Source organism: Felis catus, chromosome D1 (genome assembly GCF_018350175.1).
Source record: "Felis catus isolate Fca126 chromosome D1, F.catus_Fca126_mat1.0, whole genome shotgun sequence".
NCBI lineage: Eukaryota > Metazoa > Chordata > Mammalia > Carnivora > Felidae > Felis > Felis catus.
The window spans coordinates 114927704-114949826 of NC_058377.1; the positions used below are offsets into that span (position 1 = coordinate 114927704).

At 56.7% G+C, this 22123-nt stretch overlaps 2 protein-coding genes and 1 long non-coding RNA gene across 5 annotated transcripts; 1 reads left to right on the top strand and 2 right to left on the bottom strand.

Moving 5' to 3' along the window:
• Positions 1-2514: 2514 nt before the first annotated feature.
• Positions 2515-6570, bottom strand: DRD4 (dopamine receptor D4). Its single transcript, XM_023240262.2, has 4 exons — positions 6239-6570; positions 3541-3653; positions 2987-3465; positions 2515-2858 (listed from the first exon to the last, which is right to left on the bottom strand). Exons 1-4 carry the CDS (start codon positions 6506-6508, stop codon positions 2542-2544), a joined length of 1179 nt encoding a protein of 392 aa, XP_023096030.1. The 5' UTR covers positions 6509-6570; the 3' UTR covers positions 2515-2541.
• A 54-nt stretch (positions 6571-6624) lies between these two features.
• SCT (secretin) lies at positions 6625-20960 on the top strand. 3 transcript variants are annotated; one of them, XM_045039753.1, is made up of 5 exons: positions 6625-6728; positions 16835-17009; positions 20061-20162; positions 20347-20439; positions 20720-20960. In XM_045039753.1, coding segments are annotated over exons 2-5 (321 nt in total). In that variant the 5' UTR covers positions 6625-6728; positions 16835-17007; the 3' UTR covers positions 20844-20960. The 3 variants fall into 3 exon arrangements, with proteins under 3 accessions (XP_044895688.1, XP_044895689.1, XP_044895687.1); XM_045039754.1 differs by lacking the exon at positions 6625-6728 and adding an exon at positions 6966-7455; XM_045039752.1 differs by lacking the exons at positions 6625-6728; positions 16835-17009 and adding an exon at positions 19786-19973.
• LOC123380687 lies at positions 15176-16838 on the bottom strand. Its single transcript, XR_006586760.1, has 5 exons — positions 16616-16838; positions 16165-16261; positions 15693-15855; positions 15475-15553; positions 15176-15219 (listed from the first exon to the last, which is right to left on the bottom strand). It is a non-coding gene; the product is annotated as an uncharacterized LOC123380687 (long non-coding RNA).
• Positions 20961-22123: the final 1163 nt, after the last annotated feature.

Genomic DNA, 22123 nt, shown 5'->3' on the forward strand with positions numbered 1-22123 from the left:
GGCCCTGCTCCCCAGAAGCTGCTGCCTCTGCCCTCATGACCTCTGCAGACTAAGCTTGGATTTTCTTTTACTGAGTTTAGCACGTACTGGAGTCACCGAATTTCACCTTCCTGCCTTTGCCAGCACCTCTCAGGGAGATAAAGGCTGAGGAATCTGGGCACGTGCCCCAAGCTGAGGCCGTGGTGAGCGCCGAGATTTGACCTCGATGCCCCCCAGACTGCCCGCCCCCCACTGGGCACAATCTTCAGAGGTGCAGTGCTGCAGACAATGTGGGGGGAGGGGCACATCTCAGCCCTGGCCACCCCCCTGCTTCCCTGGGTTTGCTCAGCGTAGAGGTGGCAGGAAAGGGGACCGGGGGGCACGTCAGCCTCAGCAGAAGGGATCTGGGAGCACCCCCCCCCCAACTTGAAGACGTCGGCCACCCGCCTGCCCGGAAAGACTTCACGTGCGGGCCCCAGAGCCACTGCCTCCCTCTGGCGGCCAACTCCTTAAAACAGGACCCTCCGGAATGCACGTTGTGGGGGCAGCGCCTTCAAAGGGTATCGTTTCTAGGCCTGTGAAGTGTTCTTAGCCCTGGCTGGGGGAAGGCTTCTGGAAATTGCCCTCGGGGGCCCAGGCTTCGAGGCTGGTCCACAGAGTTCCACGTCAGGGCTTCTGAGGGCATCTCCAGCCTCCAGGGACAGGCGAGGGGCCGGCCTCTGTCAGCCGGCGGTCAGCACAGGCTGGGCCGTTCAGGGCGCCGCAGGCTGGGGTGACCCTTGGCATCATCGGGCGCGGCTGAGTGAGCCTGATGGCCGAGGCGCCTCCGGGGGCCTCCCGGTCCGCCGGGCCCTCTGTGGCTCCCATGTACCTTTTGCTCCACCCCGTCCCCCTCGCCCACCTTGTCCCCCTCTGTTGGGAGCTGCAGATTCTGTCCAGAGGGCCAGCGGGGAGGGGGTGGGGTCCCCAGCAGCTCCCAGCCCATTCTCAGCTCTGTCGCCGAGGGCGAGGGCGGGTGCAGCTCACGAGGTCGGTCAGCCCACAGACCGGTGGGGAGGGGCCCACAGCTGGCTGGCAGGGGAGCTGCTGGCCGCGTCCCGATGGCGCGGCTCCACGGGCACACGTGAAGGGAGCATCGGGGGCACGTGGGGCCCCGAATCTGACCCTGCCCTCAGCCTGAGGGCCCCAGTGGCCCTGTCCCTGCCCTTTACTTCCAAGTCTGAAACCCCCGGGAGGGACCGTAGACCCAGCTCGGAGCAGGTGTCTGTGCCTGGGACAGCCATCCGGGGCTCCTGTCTGAATATCGGGGCTGCTCCCTGTGGGGAGACTCAGGGTGTCTGCTGCAGCTGCCCTCACGCTTCATGGGCAAGAAGGTGCCAGAAACTCAAGCAGCCGCCAGAGCCAGGGTCCACTGGGTGCCCCTCTCCCCACTCCCACTGAGACCCTGAGCAGGAGGGAAGGGGCGGCCCCCCTCTGTCCACAGAAGAGTTTAACATGCTGAGGTATCACCCAGCCTCACAGCCCGTCATTTCTCAGGTTCGCAAGAAAACTTCGCGCCTCGAACCACAGACAGCGTCCCCGACACGGGAATAGTAACCCTGGGGCCCCAGGACCGGGAGGGCCCAGATGAAGTCCAGGTTGAGCTGTCCCTGGTCGGAGGGGCTCAGAGCTGCCCCCTCCTCCCTAGGAACAGGAGCCTTACTGTGAGCAGGGGGGCCAGTCAGCCACAGCACACGGGGCAGCTTGGTGGCTCTGCCCTGCTTCGGGCCGGGCACCTCCTCCTGGCTCCCCTGTTCTGGGCCTCGCCACCCCACGGGCAGCCTCAAGGCAGAGGATCGAGGAGGCTGCCTTGGTGGGCCCACCCACCCGGCCCCCCGGCCCCATCTCCTTGGGGCCTGGGACATCACCAAAGCCGGGAGCTGGCCGGGAGCCGTGCTCTGACCTGGGCCCGGCTCTGCTGAGTCTGTAAGGACAGTGGAGTGGACGCTTGGCTGGTCCTTGCAGAAGCAGGGGGCCCGGCTGCTGATGGCCTACGGTGGCTGCCTTCCCACTGGGGAAGTCTCAGGAAACTGCCCCCTCCCTGCAGGACAGCTGTCTTACACTCTCCACTGAAAGAGGGGCAACAGCTGGGGGTGGGGGTGCAGCTGGTGCCACGGTGTGTCAGGGAGGGAACCGTTCGGAGGAGGGTGTGAGTCACCATGGGTGAGCCCGTGGACAGCCCCACAAGCAGAGCCCAAACCTTCTTAGGCAAGAGCTGGTCTGGTTCTGGAAGCTTCTCCATGGGCGAGGCTGAATGGGCCTTTCTGGAGCCTCCCTGCCCAGCCTAGGGGCAGAACTGGCATCCCTCCCACCTGACCCTGAGCCAGGAGCCAGTTTGGTGGGGTCTGTTCTCTGGGCTTCCTCAGAAGGAAGGAGGGGTTCACTGGCCTGGCGGGGTGGGGGGGGGGGTCTGGGCTCCAGGTGGGGCAGAGGCCCCTCCTCCCGCTCCTCCCCACACCCCCCAGCCCACTCCCCCAGCCCACAGCCTCCCCAGCAGGCGTTTAGGAAGGAATTTGTTTAATCTTAGTCGTACAAAACCCCCTCCCTTACTGGGGTCCTGCCCCCGGAGGCATGGCCGGGTCCTCCCGGGCCCAGGTCCTCGCAGAGGACGCAGTGGGCGCACGCGGAGGGATCCGCCCAGCAGCAGAGGCGCAGGGCCTTGCGGAAGACGGTGCGGAACTCGGCGTTGAAGACGGTGTAGATGACGGGGTTGAGGGCGCTGTTGACGTAGCCCAGCCAGGTGACCGCGCTGACCAACCGCGGGGGCACGGCGCAGGTAGGACACAGTCCCCGGGTGATGTGCACCACAAAGAAGGGAGTCCAGCACACCAGGAAGGCCCCTGGGGGCGGGGCCGGAGGGCGCGGTGAACCCGGGTCCCCGCGGCGCCCAGCCCGCCCTGGGCGCCTCCTCCCACCGGGGGCACTGCCACCTTCCGCTCCGCCCACCGACCCCAGGGCAGGTACCCACCGACCACCACCGGCAGGACCCTCATGGCCTTGCGCTCCCGGCCGGTGATCTTGGCGCGCCTCCTCCTGGGTGCCTGCCGCGGCGGCTCGGCTGGGACGGCGTCGGGGGGCGCGACGGCGTCGGGGGGCTCGCCGACCTCGGGGGGCGGTGGGCCGGGGCCGCTGGGCCGACGAGGCGCCCGGCAGTGCAGCTTGGCCTGGCGAGCCGCCTCCCAGCGCCGCAGGCCCCGGAACGTGGCCCAGTAGAGCAGCAGCATGAGCGGGCAGGGCAGGAAGAAGGAGCACACGGACGAGTAGACCACGTAGTCGCGGTTCTCCAGGCGGCACACGGCGGGGTCGCGGCCGCGCGGGTCGTTGAGGCCGCACAGCACGGGCGCCGCCACCGCCGCCGACAGCAGCCACGTGGCGCCGATGAGCAGCAGCTGACGCCCCCCGGCGCCCTGGCGGTTGTAGCTCAGCGGCACGGCCACCGCCACGAACCTGCAGGGGGGCGCGGTGAGGGCGGGCGGCACGGGGCAGGGGGCGCGCGCGCGCGGCCGGGCGGCGGGGACTCACCTGTCCACGCTGATGGCGCACAGGTTGAAGATGGAGGCGGTGCAGAGCATGACGTCCATCGCCATGAGCGCGTCGCAGAGGCCGGGACTGAACAGCCACACGCCACCCTGGACCTGCGCCCGGGGAGGGGGGGAGGGGGCAACAGACACAAGACCCGCTGACTGTCTTCCCGCAGTGGCCCCGGGGCCAGGAACCCGGCGCCGGCGCTTTCCGACCCCCCTCCTTTTAGGGGGAGCGGGTACTGAATATCAGCGGGGAGCGGGAAGAGGCCAGAGGTCCACAGGCCGAGCAGTCTTCACATTGAGCTGGGCGAGGGTCCCAGGGTCCCCCCAACTCCCATCCCCACCCTCCCCCCACCCGTCGTCACACCCCTCACACCCCGTCTGTACCCCTCCAATCCTCCCCCCCACCCCTCCCCACCCCCGACACACTCCCTCCCCCTCCCACACCACTGCAACCCTCCCCACCCCTCCCCCATCCATCCCCCACCACTCCCCCCACCCCTCCCCACTCCCCTCATACTCCCTACCTACTCCTCCAATCCTCCCCCACCCCCTCCCCACCCCCCACACTCCCTCCCCCACCCCATCCCTCCAACCCTCCTCCCACCCCTCCCCACATCCCTCACACTCCCTCCCTACCCCTCCAACCCTCCCCACACACAACCCCCTCCCCCACCCGCACCCCTCTAACCCTCCCCCATCCCTCCCCACCCCCCACACTCCCTCCCCCACCCCATCCCTCTGACCCTCCTCCCACCCCTCCCCACACCCCTCACACTCCCTCCCTACCCCTCCAACCCTCCCCACACATAACCCCCTCCCCCACCCGCACCCCTCTAACCCTCCCCCATCCCTCCCCACTCCCCTCACACTCCCTCCCTACCCCTCCAATCCTCCCCCCACCACCCTCCCCACCCCCACACACTCCCTCCCCCTCCCACACCGCTCCAACCCTCCCCCCCCACAACCCCCTCCCCCACCCCACCCCCTCCCCCCTCTCCAATCCCCCTCACACCTCTCCTCACCCCCCAACCCTCCCCCCCACCCCCACCCCCACCCCCACCGGTTAAAACTGAGAAAGGCCTGGGGGAGACTCTGTAGGTGAGGTCAATGCTTGAAAGCCGGATCTCTGGCGAGAGGATCCCAGGGTAGGGGTGGTCCCAGGGATTCTGCTGCCCTGGAGCGTGAAGCCCCTGCCCCCATTTCCTCCCCACAGGATGGCTAAGAGTCCACCTGTCTGGTTAAACTGTCACTGCTCTGGGACTCGAGATTATCACCTCACATCTGTAGAGGAGGGGTGAAGACAGCATCCACGGAATTGCCCTGAGGATAAATCACCTAAAAGATATAAAGTCTCTGCGGTGCGCCTGGGGGGTCGGGGCTCAGGTCTTGATCTCACAGCTCCTGAGTTCGAGCCCCACGTCAGGCTCTGTGCTGAGAGCTCAGAGCCTGAATCCTGCTTCAGATTGTGTGTCTTCCTCTCTCTCTCTGCCCCTCCCCTGCTCACACTCTGTCTGTCTCTGTCGCTCTCAAAAATAGACATTAAATTTTTTTTTAAAAGATATAAAGGCTCCTCACTGTGCCCAGTGCCCCCACCAAAGGCAAAGGAGCAGACAGCCACCCCCCCTACAGCCCCCCCCCACTCTACTGCCAACCCCCCTCTACAGCCACCCCCCCCCCTCTAAATCCCCTCCCGCTGATTTGGGACGATTAGGAGCTTAGGAGCCCTCAGTCAGTGACGTCTGTCTGTGGCTCTGGGGGAGGGGCAGGTCATGGGTGTCCTTGTCCAGCTCTGCCCCAGCCTGGCCGGGACTCACCATGTCCGCCCTTAGAAAATTGGAGCCTCCCTTCCCCCCACGGCCCCTGACGCCGAGTTCCCAGCCCAGCCCTAAGCAGCTTTTCTCTGCCCAAACGGCAAAGCAGACAGGGCTGGCACCTAGCGGGACCCACCCAAGGGCCAGACCTGGTCTGGGGATGGAGCTTCTGGGCCCTGGTTCTTGACGGGGGCTCTGGAGCTCACAGAAGCCCCTGCCCTTGCTTCCACTGTCAGGGGTCAGGGCCTCCCCTCCTGCAGCCCCGCTCACTCCCCCTCAGCTCCTAGCAGCTGAGTGCCCCCTCCCCCCACCCCCACCCCCACCCCCCGCCCGCTATGGGCAGAGCATGTTTGTGAGCGAGGGTCTCCTTCCCTTGGGTGCTCTTGTGTGCGTGTGCCTGGTCACACACGGCTGTGGTTTGTGCAGTGATGTGTATGTGTCTCTGCGCCCCAGGGAGAGCCAGGGGGACTGAGCATGAATCTGCCTTTCCATCTGGCTCCCCTGGGGAATGGAACCCAGCTGAGGGGGTGGTGGGTGGCTGGACTGCCAAAGTCACCTGTTTCTGAGGTCCCTCCCTGGCTTGAAGGACAAAGACATCTCTTGGGGAGCAGACGCCAAAACAGGGGGACGAGGTACAGGTACAGCGGAGGGAGGGCGGACAGTCGCCCAGCCGAGCGGGCTAACGGACACCGAGATGGCGGGGGCGGGGGGGGGGGGACGAGTGTCAGGGGACCGAGGCTCCAGTGGTCCTGGGGCCTGCACAGGTTCTCGAGGTTCCCGAGAAGCCGAGCGGCCGGGTCGCTCGGGTCCCCTGTGCGGACGGGGACAGGGGACGAAGGCGCAGGGGAGGAGCGCGCGCGTGCGGCGGGACCGCGGGCTCACCTCGGAGTAGACGAAGAGCGGCAGCACTAGCAGGGCGAGCAGCAGGTCGGCGGCTGCCAGGCTCACGATGAAGTAGTTGGTGGGCGTCTGCAGGGCGCGCTCGGCCGCCACGCTCACGCACACGAGCGCGTTCCCCGCGAGCACCGCGCCGATGAGCAGCACGCCCCCCGCCAGCGCCGCCGCCGCCCCGGGGGTCCCCGCGCCGCCGCCCGCTCCCGGCCCGCGCCCCTGCAGCAGCCCATCCGCGTCCGCGGCGCTGCGGTTCCCCATGGCGCACCTGCCCCATGCGCCCGGGCGGGCGCTCAGCACCGCGGACAGAGCCCGGGTCGCGAACCCCGGAGCCCCGCCCCCCGGGCCCGCCCCGAGCCCGGCCGGAGTCCCGCCCCGATCCGCCCCGCGCGGCCGGCCCCCGGGCGCTCGGAGGTGCGCCCCGTCTCGGACTTGTGCGCCCCGGGAGGCGGGCGGGCGGACAAATGCAGGCGCCCACGAGGTAGGCGTTAAGACTGGCACGCGCGGGCCCAGCGTCCCGCCGCGCGGCGCAGGGTCGGGGGAGGTCCGCGCGGGTCTGCGCCCGGAGACGCCGGGGGTGGAAGGTCGGCCGGACCACCCCTGGGGGAGTGCGGGCACCCGACGCCAGCGCCGTCCCGCCGGGCCCCAGACACCCCGCGTCCCGCATGCGCCGGAGGGCTGTGTGCTCCCCGGGGCGGGGGGAGGGCTAGGGGGGGACTCCGGGAGGCGCCTCCGGGCGGAGGCGGGGCCGCTGCTCATCCGGCACCGGGAGACCCGAACTCCTCGCCGGCGGCCCCGTGGGCCCCCTGATGAGGCTTCCCTCGTTCATCCGACCCAACCTCACGTGCCCCAGGACATCCCCCCGAAATGATTGCAGACGCCGGTCTAGGGCCCTGCACCCCATCCTCTCGTCCCTGACCGAAACCACGCCCAGTTACTCCCCACCACGGCCACTGCCTGGTGCTTACTGCTCAGCATTAAATGACGTAACAGGAGGAAGGCACTCTCCAAGGAGTCACCTCCTTCACAGAGAAGAAAAAGCCCCAAATGAGAACCCTCTCACCTGCACCCACCAAGCCCACAATCACTAGATCCTGGGCCCTCCTCCCTGGAGCACTGAGGCCGTCCCGGGTCCATCACCCCACCTGCCACCCCAGGACTGTGAGAGCATGGGAGGATCCTGGGACAGTGTCCCCAGGTCCACGAAGGTAAGACTATCACAGAGCAGATGCGTGGGACACTCAGAGTCAGCCAGAGACAGCTGTACATGACAGTCGGCCTGGACTGTCCTCTATCGGGCCACAAATGTGCACGGAAAGAACGTAGATGGAAAATGTATTTCAGCCAGAATTTTCTTTAAAAAATTTTTTTGATGTTTATTTATTTTTGAAGGAGACAAGAGACAGAGTGTGAGTGGGGGAGGGGCAGAGAGAGAGGGAGACGCAGAATCCGAAGCGGGCTCCGGGCTCCGAGCTGGCAGCACAGAGCCCAATGTGGGGCTCGAACCCACGAGCTGCGAGATCACTACCTGAGCCGAAGCCGGGCACTCAACCGAGGAGCCCCCCACCCCGGGCGCCCCTCAGCCAGAATTTCCATTATGGACTTACTAAAATCAGAGTGACACCTACCTTTAGTGTCACTAAAGGGGCCGTGAAGTGGGTGCTCTGCCTGCATCCCTCTGTGGGATCATGTGATGCACATGGGACCCCTCAGTTTCCCTTTCTGGCTGCCCCCTGCCCCGGGAGGCTGGGACACTCAGGATGGGTCTGGAGCACAGAGTTGTTGCCAGGAATCCGGGATCCTGATTTCAAAGACAGCAGGGAACAGAGTGGCCACCTTGCTGAGCTCGATCCCTTTCATGCACATTAGTAGAGGGAGGAAGGCTTTCTTCCTCTCTGAAGCTTCAAGCAAGAGAACTCACCGTCCTAGTGACTGGAGCAGTAGGAAGGTCATTCTCTCACAGGACACAAGTCCCAAGACGGGGGTGGCTTTGTGATCTTGGGTTGGATGCCAAGTAGCGGGTCTTTAGCGTCTGATCTGCCTGGCGTTTCCTCCTGGTCCCCAGATGTCTGCCAGCATTACGGGTGAAAAGGCAGTCTGGACCGGGAAAGGGCGCGTACAGTGTGGGTCTCTGATACAGGGTGCAGATCCAGAATATACGAAGAGCCCCGTCAAGTCAACGAGAAAAGACAGTCCAGTTTTAACGAGGGGAAAGGTCTGGAGGAGGCACGTTACAAACAGAGAACTCTCACGGTCAGTAAGCTTGTGAGAAAGTGCTCGGTGTCATTGGCCACCGTGGATATGACAATAAAAATCACAAGGACGTGCCGTCGCACACTAGAATGGCAGGGGGAAAAAAAGCCAGACGTATGATGTGAAAATACTCTCCCGGACTGCAGCCTGACGCTTCCTTCTCCCAACTGCGCATTTGAGGTGATTCTTCTGTGGAAGGCACAAGCTGAGGTTCTTTTTTTCTCGCCTGTGGTTGTTCAACAACAACCCGCTCCCGTTGTTGAAAAGACCATCCTTTCACCACTGGCTTGCTTTTGACCTTTTGTCAAAAAATCACTTGAGCGCCTTTTCTTTGTCTGTCTTTCCTTCCAGCGCCAACACACAGCCTCAGCCACTTTGGCTTTACGGCAAGTCACGAAATCGGGCTCTGTGAGCCCTTGAACTTTGTTCCTTCACAACAGTGTTTTGGCTTCTCCGGTTCTGTCTGTATGTATGGATTTTAAAGTCAGCTTGTCTGTATCTACAAAAATAATCCTGCTGGGAATGTGATCGGGATCGTGCAGAATCCATACGATGATTTAGGGCAAATGGACATCTTCATGAGGTTAAGTCTTTGGTCTATGAACGTAGGTGTATCTCTCCACTTATTTGGATATTCTTGGAAGTCTTTCATCAGTATCTTGTTTTCAGCACATATTTTGTAAGATTCACAACTAAGTATTTCATGGCTTCTGGCGTATTTGGTAAGTGGTTCTGCTTAAAACTGTCATTTCCAGCTGTTCATTGCTAACGCGTAGAAATACAAGTTTTGTGTTTCCCTTGTGCGAAACCCTATTAATGCAAGGGTTTTTTTCTTTAGTTTTCTTCAGAATTTCTGCATAGATAATTATCTTGTTTTTTTTTAATTTAAATGTTTTTATTTATTTTTTTTTCAACGTTTTTATTTATTTTTGGGACAGAGAGAGACAGAGCATGAACGGGGGAGGGGCAGAGAGAGAGGGAGACACAGAATCGGAAACAGGCTCCAGGCTCTGAGCCATCAGCCCAGAGCCCGACGCGGGGCTGGAACTCACAGACCGCGAGATCGTGACCTGGCTGAAGTCGGACGCTTAACCGACTGCGCCACCCAGGCGCCCCTGTTTTTATTTATTTTTGAGAGAGAGAGAGAGAGAGAGCATGAGCAGGGGAGGGGCAGAGAGAGAGGGAGACACAGAACCAGAAGCGGGCTCCAGGCTCGGAGCTGTCAGCACAGAGCCCGACACGGGGCTCGAACTCATGAACCGCGAGATCATGACCTGAGCCCAAGTCGGACACTTCACCGACGGAGCCCCCCAGGCACCCCCAATCACGTTCAGCTCAAAATTCTCTTCTGTGACCACGGTCACGTAGAACTGGGATGTTTTGTTTCCAAATGTTGGTAGATTTCCTTGTCGACTTCCTGTCGTTTGCCTTTTGTTTGTTCCATCCCAGTGAGAAAAAGGTGCTGCGGAGGACCTCGGCTCCTTTACACTTGCTACGGTCTAGTTTATGGCCCAGAACATGATCTGTCACCGCAGATGTTCTGCTTGGAAGGAAGTGTGTTCTGCTGTGATGAGGTGGACGTGTGCGTCAGTCGGATCAGGACGCTGCTCTTCGGATTTCTGTGTCCTGGCTCCTTTCCGGTCTGTTCTGTTAATTACTGAGAGAGGTGTTAGAGCCTCCATGGACAGTTGGTGGGATTTTCGATTTCTCCCTTCGGCTCCAGCGCGTGTTCTTTGAAGACTTCTTGTAAGGGGCGTATGCATTTAGAGGAGTGACCACCATGCCTGGGGGGCTCGGTCAGTTGAGCATCTGAGCTCAGGTCACGATCTTGTGGTTCATGAGTTCGAGCCCCGCGTCGGGCTCTGTGCTGACAGCTCGGAGCCTGGAGCCTGCTTCGGATTCTGTGTCTCCCTCTCTCTGCCCCTCCCCTGCTCATGCTGTGTGTCTCTCTCTCTCCCAAAAACATTAAAAAAAGAAGAAGAAAAGTGGCGCCTAGGGCTCACAAAGAATGAGAGTTTGGGAGGTGATGGGACTAGGTGGTGCCTACAAAGCTAATACTTATTTATTTATTTATTTATTTATTTTTAAAGCCTTTTTCTTCTTCTTCTTCTTTTTTTATTTTTAAAAAAAAATTTTTTTTCAACGTTTATTTATTTTTGGGACAGAGAGAGACAGAGCATGAACGGGGGAGGGGCAGAGAGAGAGGGAGACACAGAATCCGAAACAGGCTCCAGGTTCTGAGCCATCAGCCCAGAGCCTGACGCGGGGCTGGAACTCACGGACAGCGAGATCGTGACCTGGCTGAAGTCGGACGCTTAACCGACTGCGCCACCCAGGCGCCCCTCTTCTTCTTTTTTTAAAGCAGGCTCATGCCCAGCGTGGAGCCCAACATGGGGCCCAAACTCATGACCCTGAGATCAAGACCTGAGCTGAGATCAAGAGTCAGACGCTTAACTGATTGAGCCATCCAGGTACCCCTAAAGCTTAGTTTTTTTTTTCTCTAGTAATCTCTACACCTAATATGGGCCTTGAACCCATGACCCCGAGATCAAGAGTTGCATGCTCCTTGGACTGAACCAGCCAGGTGTCCAAATACATCTTTCAAAACTCACAGAACCATACACCCACAAAGACTAGCCATAGGGGCGCCTGGGCGACCCAGGTGGTTAAGCATTGACTTTTAACCTCCACTCAGGTCTTGATCTCAGGGTCATAAGTTCAGGCCTCACGTTGGGCTCTGCACTGGGTGTGAAGCCTCCTTTAAAAAAAAATTAGCCATAAATAACGAACTTCACAAAAAGTCTGTGACCCCAGGTTTGCAGACCAACTTTGGTGAGGCTCAATAAAATGTACGGGGCTGGGCAGCGCAGCCTGAGAGGAGGAGGTCCTAATTCTGTCCAGAGCCTCTGGCCAGTGAAGCTGTGATGTGCCACCTCTAAGGCTGGATGGGTCCTGAGAGGCCACTCCATCCTCCCGGGACTGAGGAGTAGGTCTATGACCCTCTAGGATAGGACAGAAGCTGGAGCCGTCACCCTGGTGGTGACACTTGAGCAGGTCTCGGGGCCAGTTTTGTAATCATTCGCCACAGAGTTTTATGGGACGCTGAAGACATTCACGATAATGTTTATTCAGCTCGCAAGAGTTGTTCAAAAGTTTAAGAATCTCTTCCTAATTAATAGAACAAGCAGACAGAATATCAGCAAAGCTATGGAAGAATCTGGACAACCACCAACCAAGCAGACATATTTGACATCGTGGAACAGTCCATCCAACGGCAGAGAAATACGTATTCTCTTCAAGTACACATGGAACTTCACCAAGGTAGACCACATTCTGCATCGAAAAAAGAAGCTTAAGACATTTTTTAAAGAATGAGAATCATAAAAAGTATGTTCTCTGACCACAAAGGAATTAAACTAGAAATCAACAGAAAGATAACAGGGAAATCCCCCAAAATTTTGGAATTAACACAATTCTAAGTAATCCGTGGGTCAAATGAGAAATTATAAAATATTCGGAACTAAGGAAAGTGAAGATACATCATATCAAAGTTTATAGGATAGAGCCAAAACAATGCTCAGAGGAAAATTCATAGCATTAGCTGCTTAATTTGAAAAGGACAGACTCAAATTAATGTAAAATACCAGTTAGCAATCCAAAGAAGAAAAACCACATGATCGTATTGACTGATGCAGAAAAGACATTTGACAAAATTCAACCTGCATTCACGATAAAAGTGCTTAGTGATCTGGAAATGGAAGGAACTCCCTCAACCCAACAAAGGCACCTTCAAACCGTATCGCCAGCATGACACTTTGTGGTGCAAGGCCGAGTGCCTTCCAGCTAAACTCAGAAGCAAGAATGTCCACTCCCACCTTTTTAAAAAGGTTTACTCATTTATTTTGATGCGAGGAGAGGGGCAGAGAGAGAGGGAGAGAATCCCAGGCAGGCTCTGTGCTGTCAGCACAGAACCCCACACGGGGCTCGATCTCATGATGATGAGATCGTGACCTGAGCTGAAATCAAGGTTCTGACACTTAACTGAGCCAACCAGGCGCCCAACTCTCACCTTTTGTTCAATATGGTGCTGCCACTCTAGCTAGTGCAGTCAGGCAATAAAAATGTAAATAAAAGACATCCAGATTGGAAAGGATGTCCCTGTGTACCGATGACACAACTGTCTAAGCAAACCCCCAGGGAATCTACAAAAGCTCTTGGAACTCATAAGTCAGTTTAACCGGATAGCAGGATGCAAAGTCAACACGCAAGGATCAGTTATATCTTGGTCTACCAGCAGTAAACAATTGGAAGCCAAAATTAAAAAGTAAAAACACATTACTGTTTACAACAGCTATAAAAATACATGAAATATGTTTAAATCTAAAAACATGTACAGGATCCATATGCTGAAAACTACTAAATATTGGTAAAATAAATAAAAGAAAACCTAAATAAATTGGGAGATATGTCTTGTGCACAAATGAAAGGACAGTCTTTTCAGTAAGGGGCACTGAGACAATCGGATGTTCACATGCACCCCCCCCCCCCAGCCCCTTGATCTAATGCTAACACTACGTAAAAACTAACTCAGAATGAATCATAGATGTAAATGTAAAATGTAAGGCTATAAAAATTTTGGAAATATGGGGGACATATTTGTGACCAGGGAATTGGCAAAGAATTTTTTTCAAGTTTTTATTTATTCATTTAAGTAATTTCTACACCTAACATGGGGCTCAAACTCACAACCCCAAGATCAAGAATCACATGCTCTTCTGACTGAACCAGCCAGACACCCCTCGCAAAGAGTTTGTAGACATGACACCAAAAGCATGGTCTACAAATTAAAGCAAAAATAAGCTGGACTTCATTAAAATTTGAAATTTCCACTCATAGAATGTAAGAAAATATCAGCAAATCCTATTTTCAGCAAGCGGTTTCTATACAACATATATAAAGAACTCTCAGGGCTCAGCAATGACATCACAAGAAAGAAAACTCCAGATAAACAACCCTTATAAATATGTGTATACAAAACTCTTCCACAAAATATGAGCAAACCAAATCTAACAGCATTTTTTAAAGGATTGTGCACTATGACCAAGTGGGGATTTGCTCCAGGAACGCAAGGGTGATTCAACAGACAAAACTCAATGTAATATATCACATTAATAGAACGGAGGGTGGAAATCCATTTAGTAATCTCAACTGATGTAGAAAAAGCATTTGATGAAACCCAAATACCCTTTTATGACAAAAAGACTCCATAAACTACGAATAGAAAGAAACCTCCCGAAATGATAAAGGACATCTTTGAAAAACCCACAACGAACATCGGACTCAGTAGTGAGAGACGGAAAGCGTTTTCCCTAGGATCAAGAATAAGACAAGGACACCCACTTCTGCTGCTTCTCTGTATCATGTTCTGGAAGTTCTACCAGAACAATTAGGCGAGAAAAAGAAAGAAAAGGTATCCAAGATTGGAAAGGAAAAAGTAAACGATTTCTCTGTGCCGATGACATGATCTAATGTATAGAAAATCTAACAAAACAAAACCCTCACCCTCACCCTCAGCCTCAGCCTGTTACGACTAACAAATCCAGCAAAGTTGTGGGATATGATGTCGACATATAAAAACCAGTTATATTTCTATACACTAGCAACAAACAATCCAAAAATGAAATGAAGAAAATAATTCACTTGCAACAGCATCGCAAAGAAGAAAATACTTAGAAAGAAATTTAACCACGAAGGTGAAAGCTGTGTTCACCGAAAGCTACAAAACATTGCCGGTGTGTGTGTGTGTGGGGGGGGGGGGGTGGAGATTAAAGACAAGAATGAGTAAATCCAATGCGCGTGGCTTGGTAGACTCCATGTCGTTAAGATGGCTTTTCTCTCCAAACCAACATACAGATTTGGTATGCTCCCTATCAAAACCCCAAGGGCCCCCTTTTTACAGAAATGGAAAAGTCACTCCTAAATTCATATGCAATTGTATGTAAGGAACCACAAATAACCAAGACAATCTTGAGAAAGAAAAGCAAAGTTGTAGGACTCAACTGCTCCTGATTTCAAAACTTACTACAAAGCTACAAGAATCAAACCAGTACGGTTTTGATTTCTTATAGATCAATGGAATAGGGTTGAGAATTGAGATGTAGACCCCCACATTTATAATCAATTTGTTTCCAACAAGGGTGTAAGATTGTTCACTGGGGGAAGAAGAGTTTCTTCCACATGGTGTTGGGACAACTGGCCGCCCACATGCAAAACAGTGGAGTTGAACCCCTACCTTACACCACACACACAAAATAACTCAAAATGGATCAAAGATTTAAATATATGATCTAAAACTATAGAACTGTTAGAAGCAAATATAGGGGCAAATCTTCATGACTTTGAATTTGGCAATGGTTTCTTAATCCTAACACCAAAAGCACAAAGAAAACAAGTAGACCATTGGATTTCATAAACTTAACATCTTTTTTTTTAATGTTTTATTTATTTTTAAGACAGAGAGCATGAGTGGAAATGAGGCAGAGAGACAGGGAGACACAGAATCCGAAGCAGGCTCCAGGCTCTGAGCTGTCAGCACAGAGCCCGACACGGGGCTCGAACTCATGAACTGTGAGATCATGACCTGAGCCAAAGTCGGATGCCCAACCGACTGAGCCACCCAGGCGCCCCTAAACTTAACATCTTTTGTGCATCAAAGGACACTGTCAAGAGAGTGAAAAGGAAACTCAGAATGGGAGAAAATATCCACAAATCACATAGCTGATGAGCCTAGTATCCAGAATATATAAAGAACTCTTAGAACTCAGTAGCAAAATCACAGCCCAATTTTAAAATCAGCAAAGGACTTAACGGACATTTCTCCAAGGAAGGTACATAAATGGCCAAGGAGCACATGAAATGATGCTCAACATTATTAGTAATTGAGGAGATGTGACCCAAAACCACAGTTTGATTACCTCCTAAAGTTGATCTAAGTGTGATGCAGTTCCGATCAACCCCCTGGCAGTATCTTCTTGTAGAACCTGACAAGTTGCCCTGAAGTTTAAATGGAAATACAAACGGTCACAATAGCTCAGACGTCCTTGAAGCAAAACAGGGACAGCATTTGATGTATTAGACAGTAAGACTTAAACGGTTACTGTGATTCAGACGGTGAATAATTAAGGCATCGCACCTGAGACGCCGCAGGAGTGAGATTCGGCCGCTGGCACGTGGCAGAGAGCCCAGAAGTAGACCTGAGCGTACGCAGACGGGCGACTTACAAATAAAACGCATCGAAGGGCAGTGGAGAAAGGATGGCCTTTGTAATAACTGACGCTGGGCAACTGGACAGCCATCTAGACAAAAGTGAAATTACTACCTCACGTCACACACAACATAAATTCCAGGTCTCGTTTGGGACTTGAAATAACGAAGCTTTGGGAGGTGATATATGGGAAGTGTCTTATCTTGCACAGGAGATGAAAATGTAACAAAATACTCTAAGTTCCACCTCATTAATATTAGGACTGTTGCCTCCCTGTGTTCACCCACCCTAAACCATTCACGACCCTTTTGTGGTCCCCACCAGATCCCTGCTTTGAAAGACCCGTTTTAAAGCAATTGAGCCCTTATCCCGAATCCCCATAACCACTTCCCTTTCATACCTCCTTTAGAATCATTACTAAGACTGTCAGCTAATGTCCGTCCTTGCCAGGCGCTCGATAACTCAGCTCTGTCTGACCAGCAGGTTTCCTGGGTGATCTGTGGGGAGAGCAGACCGCAGTCCTTATCTTTTTGAGATATATACTGAAATCCTTACAGATGAACGATGCGGTTTCTGAGAATGATACAAATTCGGCTCCAAAATTCATTTGAGAACAACAGAGAAAGTAGGGGTAGGTAAGATTGGTCATAAATGATCGACGCTGAGCAATGGTGCATAAGAGTTCATTATACTATTCTGTCTACTTTTGTGTGGTTTTAATTCTCTGTAATAATAAAAGCAAGTTGTTTTTCCCCCAGTCCTTAAGAGGGTATGTTCATTAAGACTAAAATAAGGTTACGTGATATCGCTGTGAGCGCCAGGCTGATAGCCTGAAAGTATGAAGCCAGCACCTGAATCAGGTTCCATGGTGCAGTTGTGTGGCCGAGCGAAGGCAGGGAAGAGTAGAGGAGTGTAGGTTTGAGAGAGGATTCTCTTCAGTGCTTTCCTACAACGCCCCTAATGAGAACCAACAGTAGATACAATTAACTTGAAATTGACATTTAAATCTTGGTCGAAACAAAACCCCCCAAAAAGGAGTCGAGCTTGCTTTCTGCTCTTTGCTTATTCAGGGCATGAAACGGCGTCACACTGAGCTACGTTTCCAGCTCGGAACGCACCACTTCCTACACTAACCCCGGGAAAATGAAGCTTCCTCTCCCTGCGAATCCTGGACCCTGAACTTGACCATTATGAGGATCTCTGCACAGAGTGATGTCCGATCCGGGGCTTTGAATGGCTGTTCATGTAAGCGATATCTTTGTGCGTTTGTAACAAGGACTCAGCTGAGAGTGAAATGCTGGGGACCCGGGCTGGGGGGGTGCTCCCTGAAACCTGTGGGTTGGGAGTGGCACTTTGCAGGGCACCTGGCTGGTGCAACACTTGATCTTGGGGTTGTGAGCTTGAGCCCCCACGTTGGGGATGGAGATGGCTTAAAATTTTTAAAAATACTGGGGTGCCTGGGTGGCTCAGTCGGTTGAGCGTCCGACTTTGGCTCAGGTCATGATCTCACGGTTCGTGGGTTCGAGCCCCGCGTCGGGCTCTGTGCTGCCGGCTCGGAGCCTGGATCCTGCTTCAGATTCTGTGTCTCCTTGTCTCTCTGCCCCTCCCAACTTGTACTCTGTCTCTCTATGTCTCTCAAAAAATAAATCAATGTAAAATAAAAATTAAAAAGAACTTTTTAAAATCTTTTATAAAGGTGGCATTTTGCAGTCGTGGCCTGTACCCCATGTTGTTTGTTTCAAAGTAGAGCACAGAATGGGAAGCGAAGCTTGAGGCAGCGCCACGTTTCTTAGGCGTCCTCCTTCCTGATTCCCGGCGCGGTGGCATAGGCAGGGGTGTCTCGGGAGGCGAGTCTCCCCCCACGAGGGACAAACCGCCGCACAGCATGTGTGGGAGGGCACAGGGAGGGGCCGTCCCTGGAGAAACCCTGGGCAGCAGAGAAGGCGGTAGAAACAAATATCCTGTGACAGGAGGCCTCTCCCTGGCCGCACCCTCCGTCTGTCCCTCTGAGCCAGTGACTGCTTGTGATTTCATGAAGCTGTGACCAGAGGCGCTCAGGGCCGAGGCTGTGACCCCAGAGGTGCAGCGGGAGGGAAGCCTCTGGGGTGACGGAGTGCAGGTGTTGTGTCCCGACTGTGGTGGTGGTTACACGAGCCAAGACTTGTGCCAAAATTCATTTTTTTACTGCACGTTAATTTTGCTGTAGATTTTGTAAACTTCAATTTTAGTGTCCTTTTGATAAACGGGAATATTTTTCTTGGGAAGCTATTCCCCGGGGGCTTGAGTGTTTGAGGTGCTGAGAAGTCTGACACCAGTGTCGGGAGTGGGCGTGTTCCCGTGGACGTGACCGACCTGTGAACGGTGTGAAAGCATAGGGCGTTTTAATCTGCCGACTGCGTGCAGGAATAAGCCACAGCAGCTGCTTCAAAACACGTGTAAAGAAAGCAGCCTATCACTACACGCCTGTTACAATGGCCCAAAACCCAAACGCCGCACCAAGGATGTGCGTCTCGTTCGGGGCCGGGAGGAGCGCGGATCGGTGCGTTGGGTAAGTCTGGCAGTTTCTTACAAAAGTGACTGTCCCATCCAACAATCACGCGCTTTGTATTTATCCCAAAGAGCTGGAAATTGATGTCCACACAAAAGCCTGCACACGGTTATCACAGTTTTGTTCATAACTGCCAACCCTTGGGAGTGACCAAGGTGTCCTTTGGTAGGTGGGTGGGTTAGCTGTGGTGCGTCCACACCAGGGAATAGGACAGTGCGGTCGGTGCAAAGTTCAGGGACTGGGGACTGAAGGACGAGCAGCTGGGGCACAAGGAATTAGGGGCACTGAAGCCAGGACAGGCCAGAGTTGGATGCACTCATCGTGCATCTGCGAAAACCCTCGTTTACACACTGGGATGAGCGCTAAAGTAAATTATGTGACAGGCCATCAGAGCTAATGTTTGGACCGGGACGCTCATCAGTTGTCCCGCAGGATGTTAGGGGCAGGGGGGCTGGGCCTGGGTCTACTCCATACTTCCTGCTCAGTTTTTCTGTGACCCTCGAACTGCTCTTTTAAAAAGTCTACTAATTATTTTTCTTAAAATTTTTAATGTTTATTTTTGAGAGAGAGAGAGAGAGAGAGAGAGAGTGTGAGCAGGGGAGGGGCCGAGAGAGAGGGAAACACAGAATCCGAAGCAGGTTCCAGGCTCTGAGCTGTCAGCACGGAGCCAGACGTGGGGCTGGAACTCATGGACCTTGAGATCATGACCTGAGCCTAAGTCGGTCGCTTAATGGACTGAGCCCCCCAGGCGCCCCTCTACTAACTATTTTTAAATGAATGTGAAGCTGGGCGGGCTCCCTTGGTGGCGCACCACTCTTGATCTCAGGGTTGTGAGTTCGAGCCCCACCTTGGTGTGGAGATTACTTAAAAATAAAATCTTAAGAAAAAAAAATAATGTAAAGTCTAACACAAGAACTCCTAGTTTACTATAAGTCCGTTTACTGGACTCCTAATTTATGTTCACGGATGTCAGCAGTCCTGGTTCTAGAAGCCGAACCTGACCTAAACCCGAAACGAGGGAGCGGGAGTCACCCAGCTGCCGTCTTTCTTCTGTCCCCTCTCCGCACCTCCACCTCCTGTCCGTCCTCGGAAAGTTCAAATGCTGGGCGCCCCGGGGGGCTCGACCCCGGCTCGGCCTGCAGCCGGCCTGGGCCTCTCCAGCGGAGTCCGCGCTTCGGGTGGACGCCCCCTGGTCCCGGCCTCCGCCCTCGTGCCGCCCCCCACCCCGCGCCCCTCTGCGCCCCGAGGGTGGTGCCCGGCCCCCCGCCGCGCCTCGGAAGCGCGTCGGGGCGAGGCTCTGAGGCTTTGCTCCTGCCGTTCCTCGTGCAGGCCCGCCCCCCCCCCATCCCCAGCCGGCCGAGGGGCGCCGACGCGGCGCTGAGGGCGGGCGGGCCAGCCGGGGCGACAGCTGGGGGGGCGGCCCTGACCTTCCCGCGCGATCGATGGGGGCGCGGCCGGGCTGCGCGGAGCCGGGGCGGTGCCGAGCGCCCCCGGCCCGCCCCTCACGGACAATATAAAGGGGCGGCCGGGGCCCGGGCGGCGGCGGCAGCGCTCAGCACCCCCTGCGCGCCCACCACGGCCATGCGGCCCCCGCTGCTGCTGCTGCTGCTGCTGCCGCCGCTGCTGCTGCCGGGCTCCGCCGCGCGCCCCGCGCCCCCCAGGTGAGCCCGCGCCCGCGCCCGCCCCTCGGCCCCCGCCCCGCCCCCGCCGGCCCTGACCTGGCCCGCGGCCCCGCCGTCCCTCCCCAGGGCACCGCGCCACTCGGATGGGACCTTCACCAGCGAGCTCAGCCGCCTGCGGGAGAGCGCGCGTCTGCAGCGACTGCTGCAGGGCCTGGTGGGGAAGCGCAGGTGAGGGGCCGGGGCCGCGGGGAGGGGGGGCCGCGGGGTGGGGGGGGGCAGGTGAGGGGCCGGGGCCGCGGGGAGGGGGGGCCGCGGGGTGGGGGGGCGCAGGTGAGGGGCCGGGGCCGAGGGAGGGGCGCGGGGGCGGCGCCCCCCAGCTCCAGGACTAATTCCGACTTGGCGTGGGGGGCAGCGAGCTGGACACAGAGAACAGCACGAGCTGGACCAAGTCGTCTGAGGGCCGCTTCTGCCTGCAGTGGCCCCACTCGCCTGCCCTGCAGGCCTGGTGAGCGCCACCAGCCCCCACCAGCCCCCCCCACCTCCCCACCCCAGCCCCGTCCTGGCCCCAGCCGCCACCACCAGCCCGTCCCCCCCCACCCACCCACAAGCTTCTGCCCCAGCCCCTCCCCCTGGTCCCCTGTGGCACCCTAGATCCATGGCAGGAACTGGACAGGCAGGGGCGAGGGTGGGGGGGCCTGGGAAGGAAAAAGAGCTGGTGACCAGAGGAGGCACAGTTTGGCCAGATGGGTGGCAGCGTCCAGCCCCTAACCTGGCTGTCTCCACAGGATGCCCCTGAGGGACCCCCTGGATGAGGCCTGGTCTCCCCAGCTGCCTCCTGGACCCGGGTCTGGGGCCGCATTTTCACAGCCGGCCATGCCTCCTGCTGAGATGTCAAGGATGAGGCCCTGAGGAAGAAGGAGCCTCCCCCACTGTCTGCAAGGGGAGCACCGTGGAGTCCAGGCCAGGGAGGGGTGGAGCGGGAGGAGGAGGGGTTGCACCTGTCACCAATAAAGGAGGAATTCAGACACCGGCCCCATGAGCTCACTCAGTGCGCCATCTCTGTGCGATCAAGGCAGCCCTGCAGGGCGGAAGGACCCTGTCCACAGGTTCTGGGGCTGCAGCCACACCCAGCTGCCCTTTAAACCTGGGAAGCCAGCAGGGCGCCTCACCTTCCTTATCTCTCCTGTCCCGTTGGCCGAGCTCCCCAGAGACAGTCTGCACCCCTGTCATCTACTCCGCACTCAGGGGCCCTGGGTGGGTGGGGGGCACAGGATGTCTTCCAGCCCCGGCCCCAGGGCCCTGCAGTCAGTGTGCCGGGCAGGTGGTGGAGGCAGTCTGAGGGGGCACGGAGAGCGACAGGACTGTCACCTAGGGGCTCAGGAGTCCACTCCAGAGAGACAGAGAGAGACCCAAGCGTATGTCTTGGCTCCTGGTCCGAGCTCTGTGGCCTCAGACAAGTGGCTTGACCACTCTGAGTCTGTGGAATGGGGACGGTGATGACACTCCAAGTGGTGCTGGGGTCGCTGGAAGCCATGGAGGCCCTCCCAGCGCAGGCAGAGGCGCCAGGAGCCCCCAGTGCAGCAGCAGCAGCAGCAGAGCAAAGGCCTAGAGACCCGAAGGCCCACGACCGCCACGGTCACGGCAGCCCCTCTCCTGTCCCCATCCAGTGGCCTCTCCCCAGCTGCTGAGAGCTTGGGGGGGCCCTTGGGGGTAGGGCAGTCGGGTGCCTGGGCCCGGGAGCCTTGCCAGGACCCCCTCTTTGTCAAGCTCCAGAGCCCATGGGGAGCTGGGTTGCCCCCCCAGGAGCCTGCAGCTGCCTGATGCCATCCCCATCATGGTGGCCCTGCCCAGCCCCCCTTGGAGGAGAATGGCTTGTTTCCAAGACAGGCAGGGGTAACCCCGGACACAAACAACCTTTTCTTTCCGGACCTAGGTGGTTGGTGTGGGAAGAGGGTGGTCCTGCCGGGAGCACCTGGGCCCTGAAGCTGGCTCCCAGATGATTCGGGCAGAAGCGTCCAGCAGAGGGGCAGCAGGCCTGGGGGGTGGGCACAGCAGACACAGGAGCCAGGGCTGAGGCCCCGCCCCAGTCCCCGCTCCTCCAGGCTCTAACGCCCTGCCCCAGCTTCTGCCCCCCCCAGGCATACCCCCAGCCACCCCCCCCACCCCCCTCCCCCAGCCAGGCCCACGGT

Coding starts and splice junctions, on each gene's coding strand:
- DRD4 (XM_023240262.2), bottom strand. CDS start 6,508: ATGGGGAACCGCAGCGCCGCGGACGCGGATGGGCTGCTGCAGGGGCGC. Junction 3,466..3,540: donor TGCGCCATCAGCGTGGACAG/GTGAGTCCCCGC, acceptor GCCCCCCTGCAG/GTTCGTGGCGGTGGCCGTGC. Junction 2,859..2,986: donor GGTCCTGCCGGTGGTGGTCG/GTGGGTACCTGC, acceptor CCCCGCCCCCAG/GGGCCTTCCTGGTGTGCTGG.
- SCT (XM_045039752.1), top strand. CDS start 19,894: ATGCGGCCCCCGCTGCTGCTGCTGCTGCTGCTGCCGCCGCTGCTGCTG. Junction 19,974..20,060: donor GCGCGCCCCGCGCCCCCCAG/GTGAGCCCGCGC, acceptor GTCCCTCCCCAG/GGCACCGCGCCACTCGGATG. Junction 20,440..20,719: donor TCGCCTGCCCTGCAGGCCTG/GTGAGCGCCACC, acceptor CTGTCTCCACAG/GATGCCCCTGAGGGACCCCC.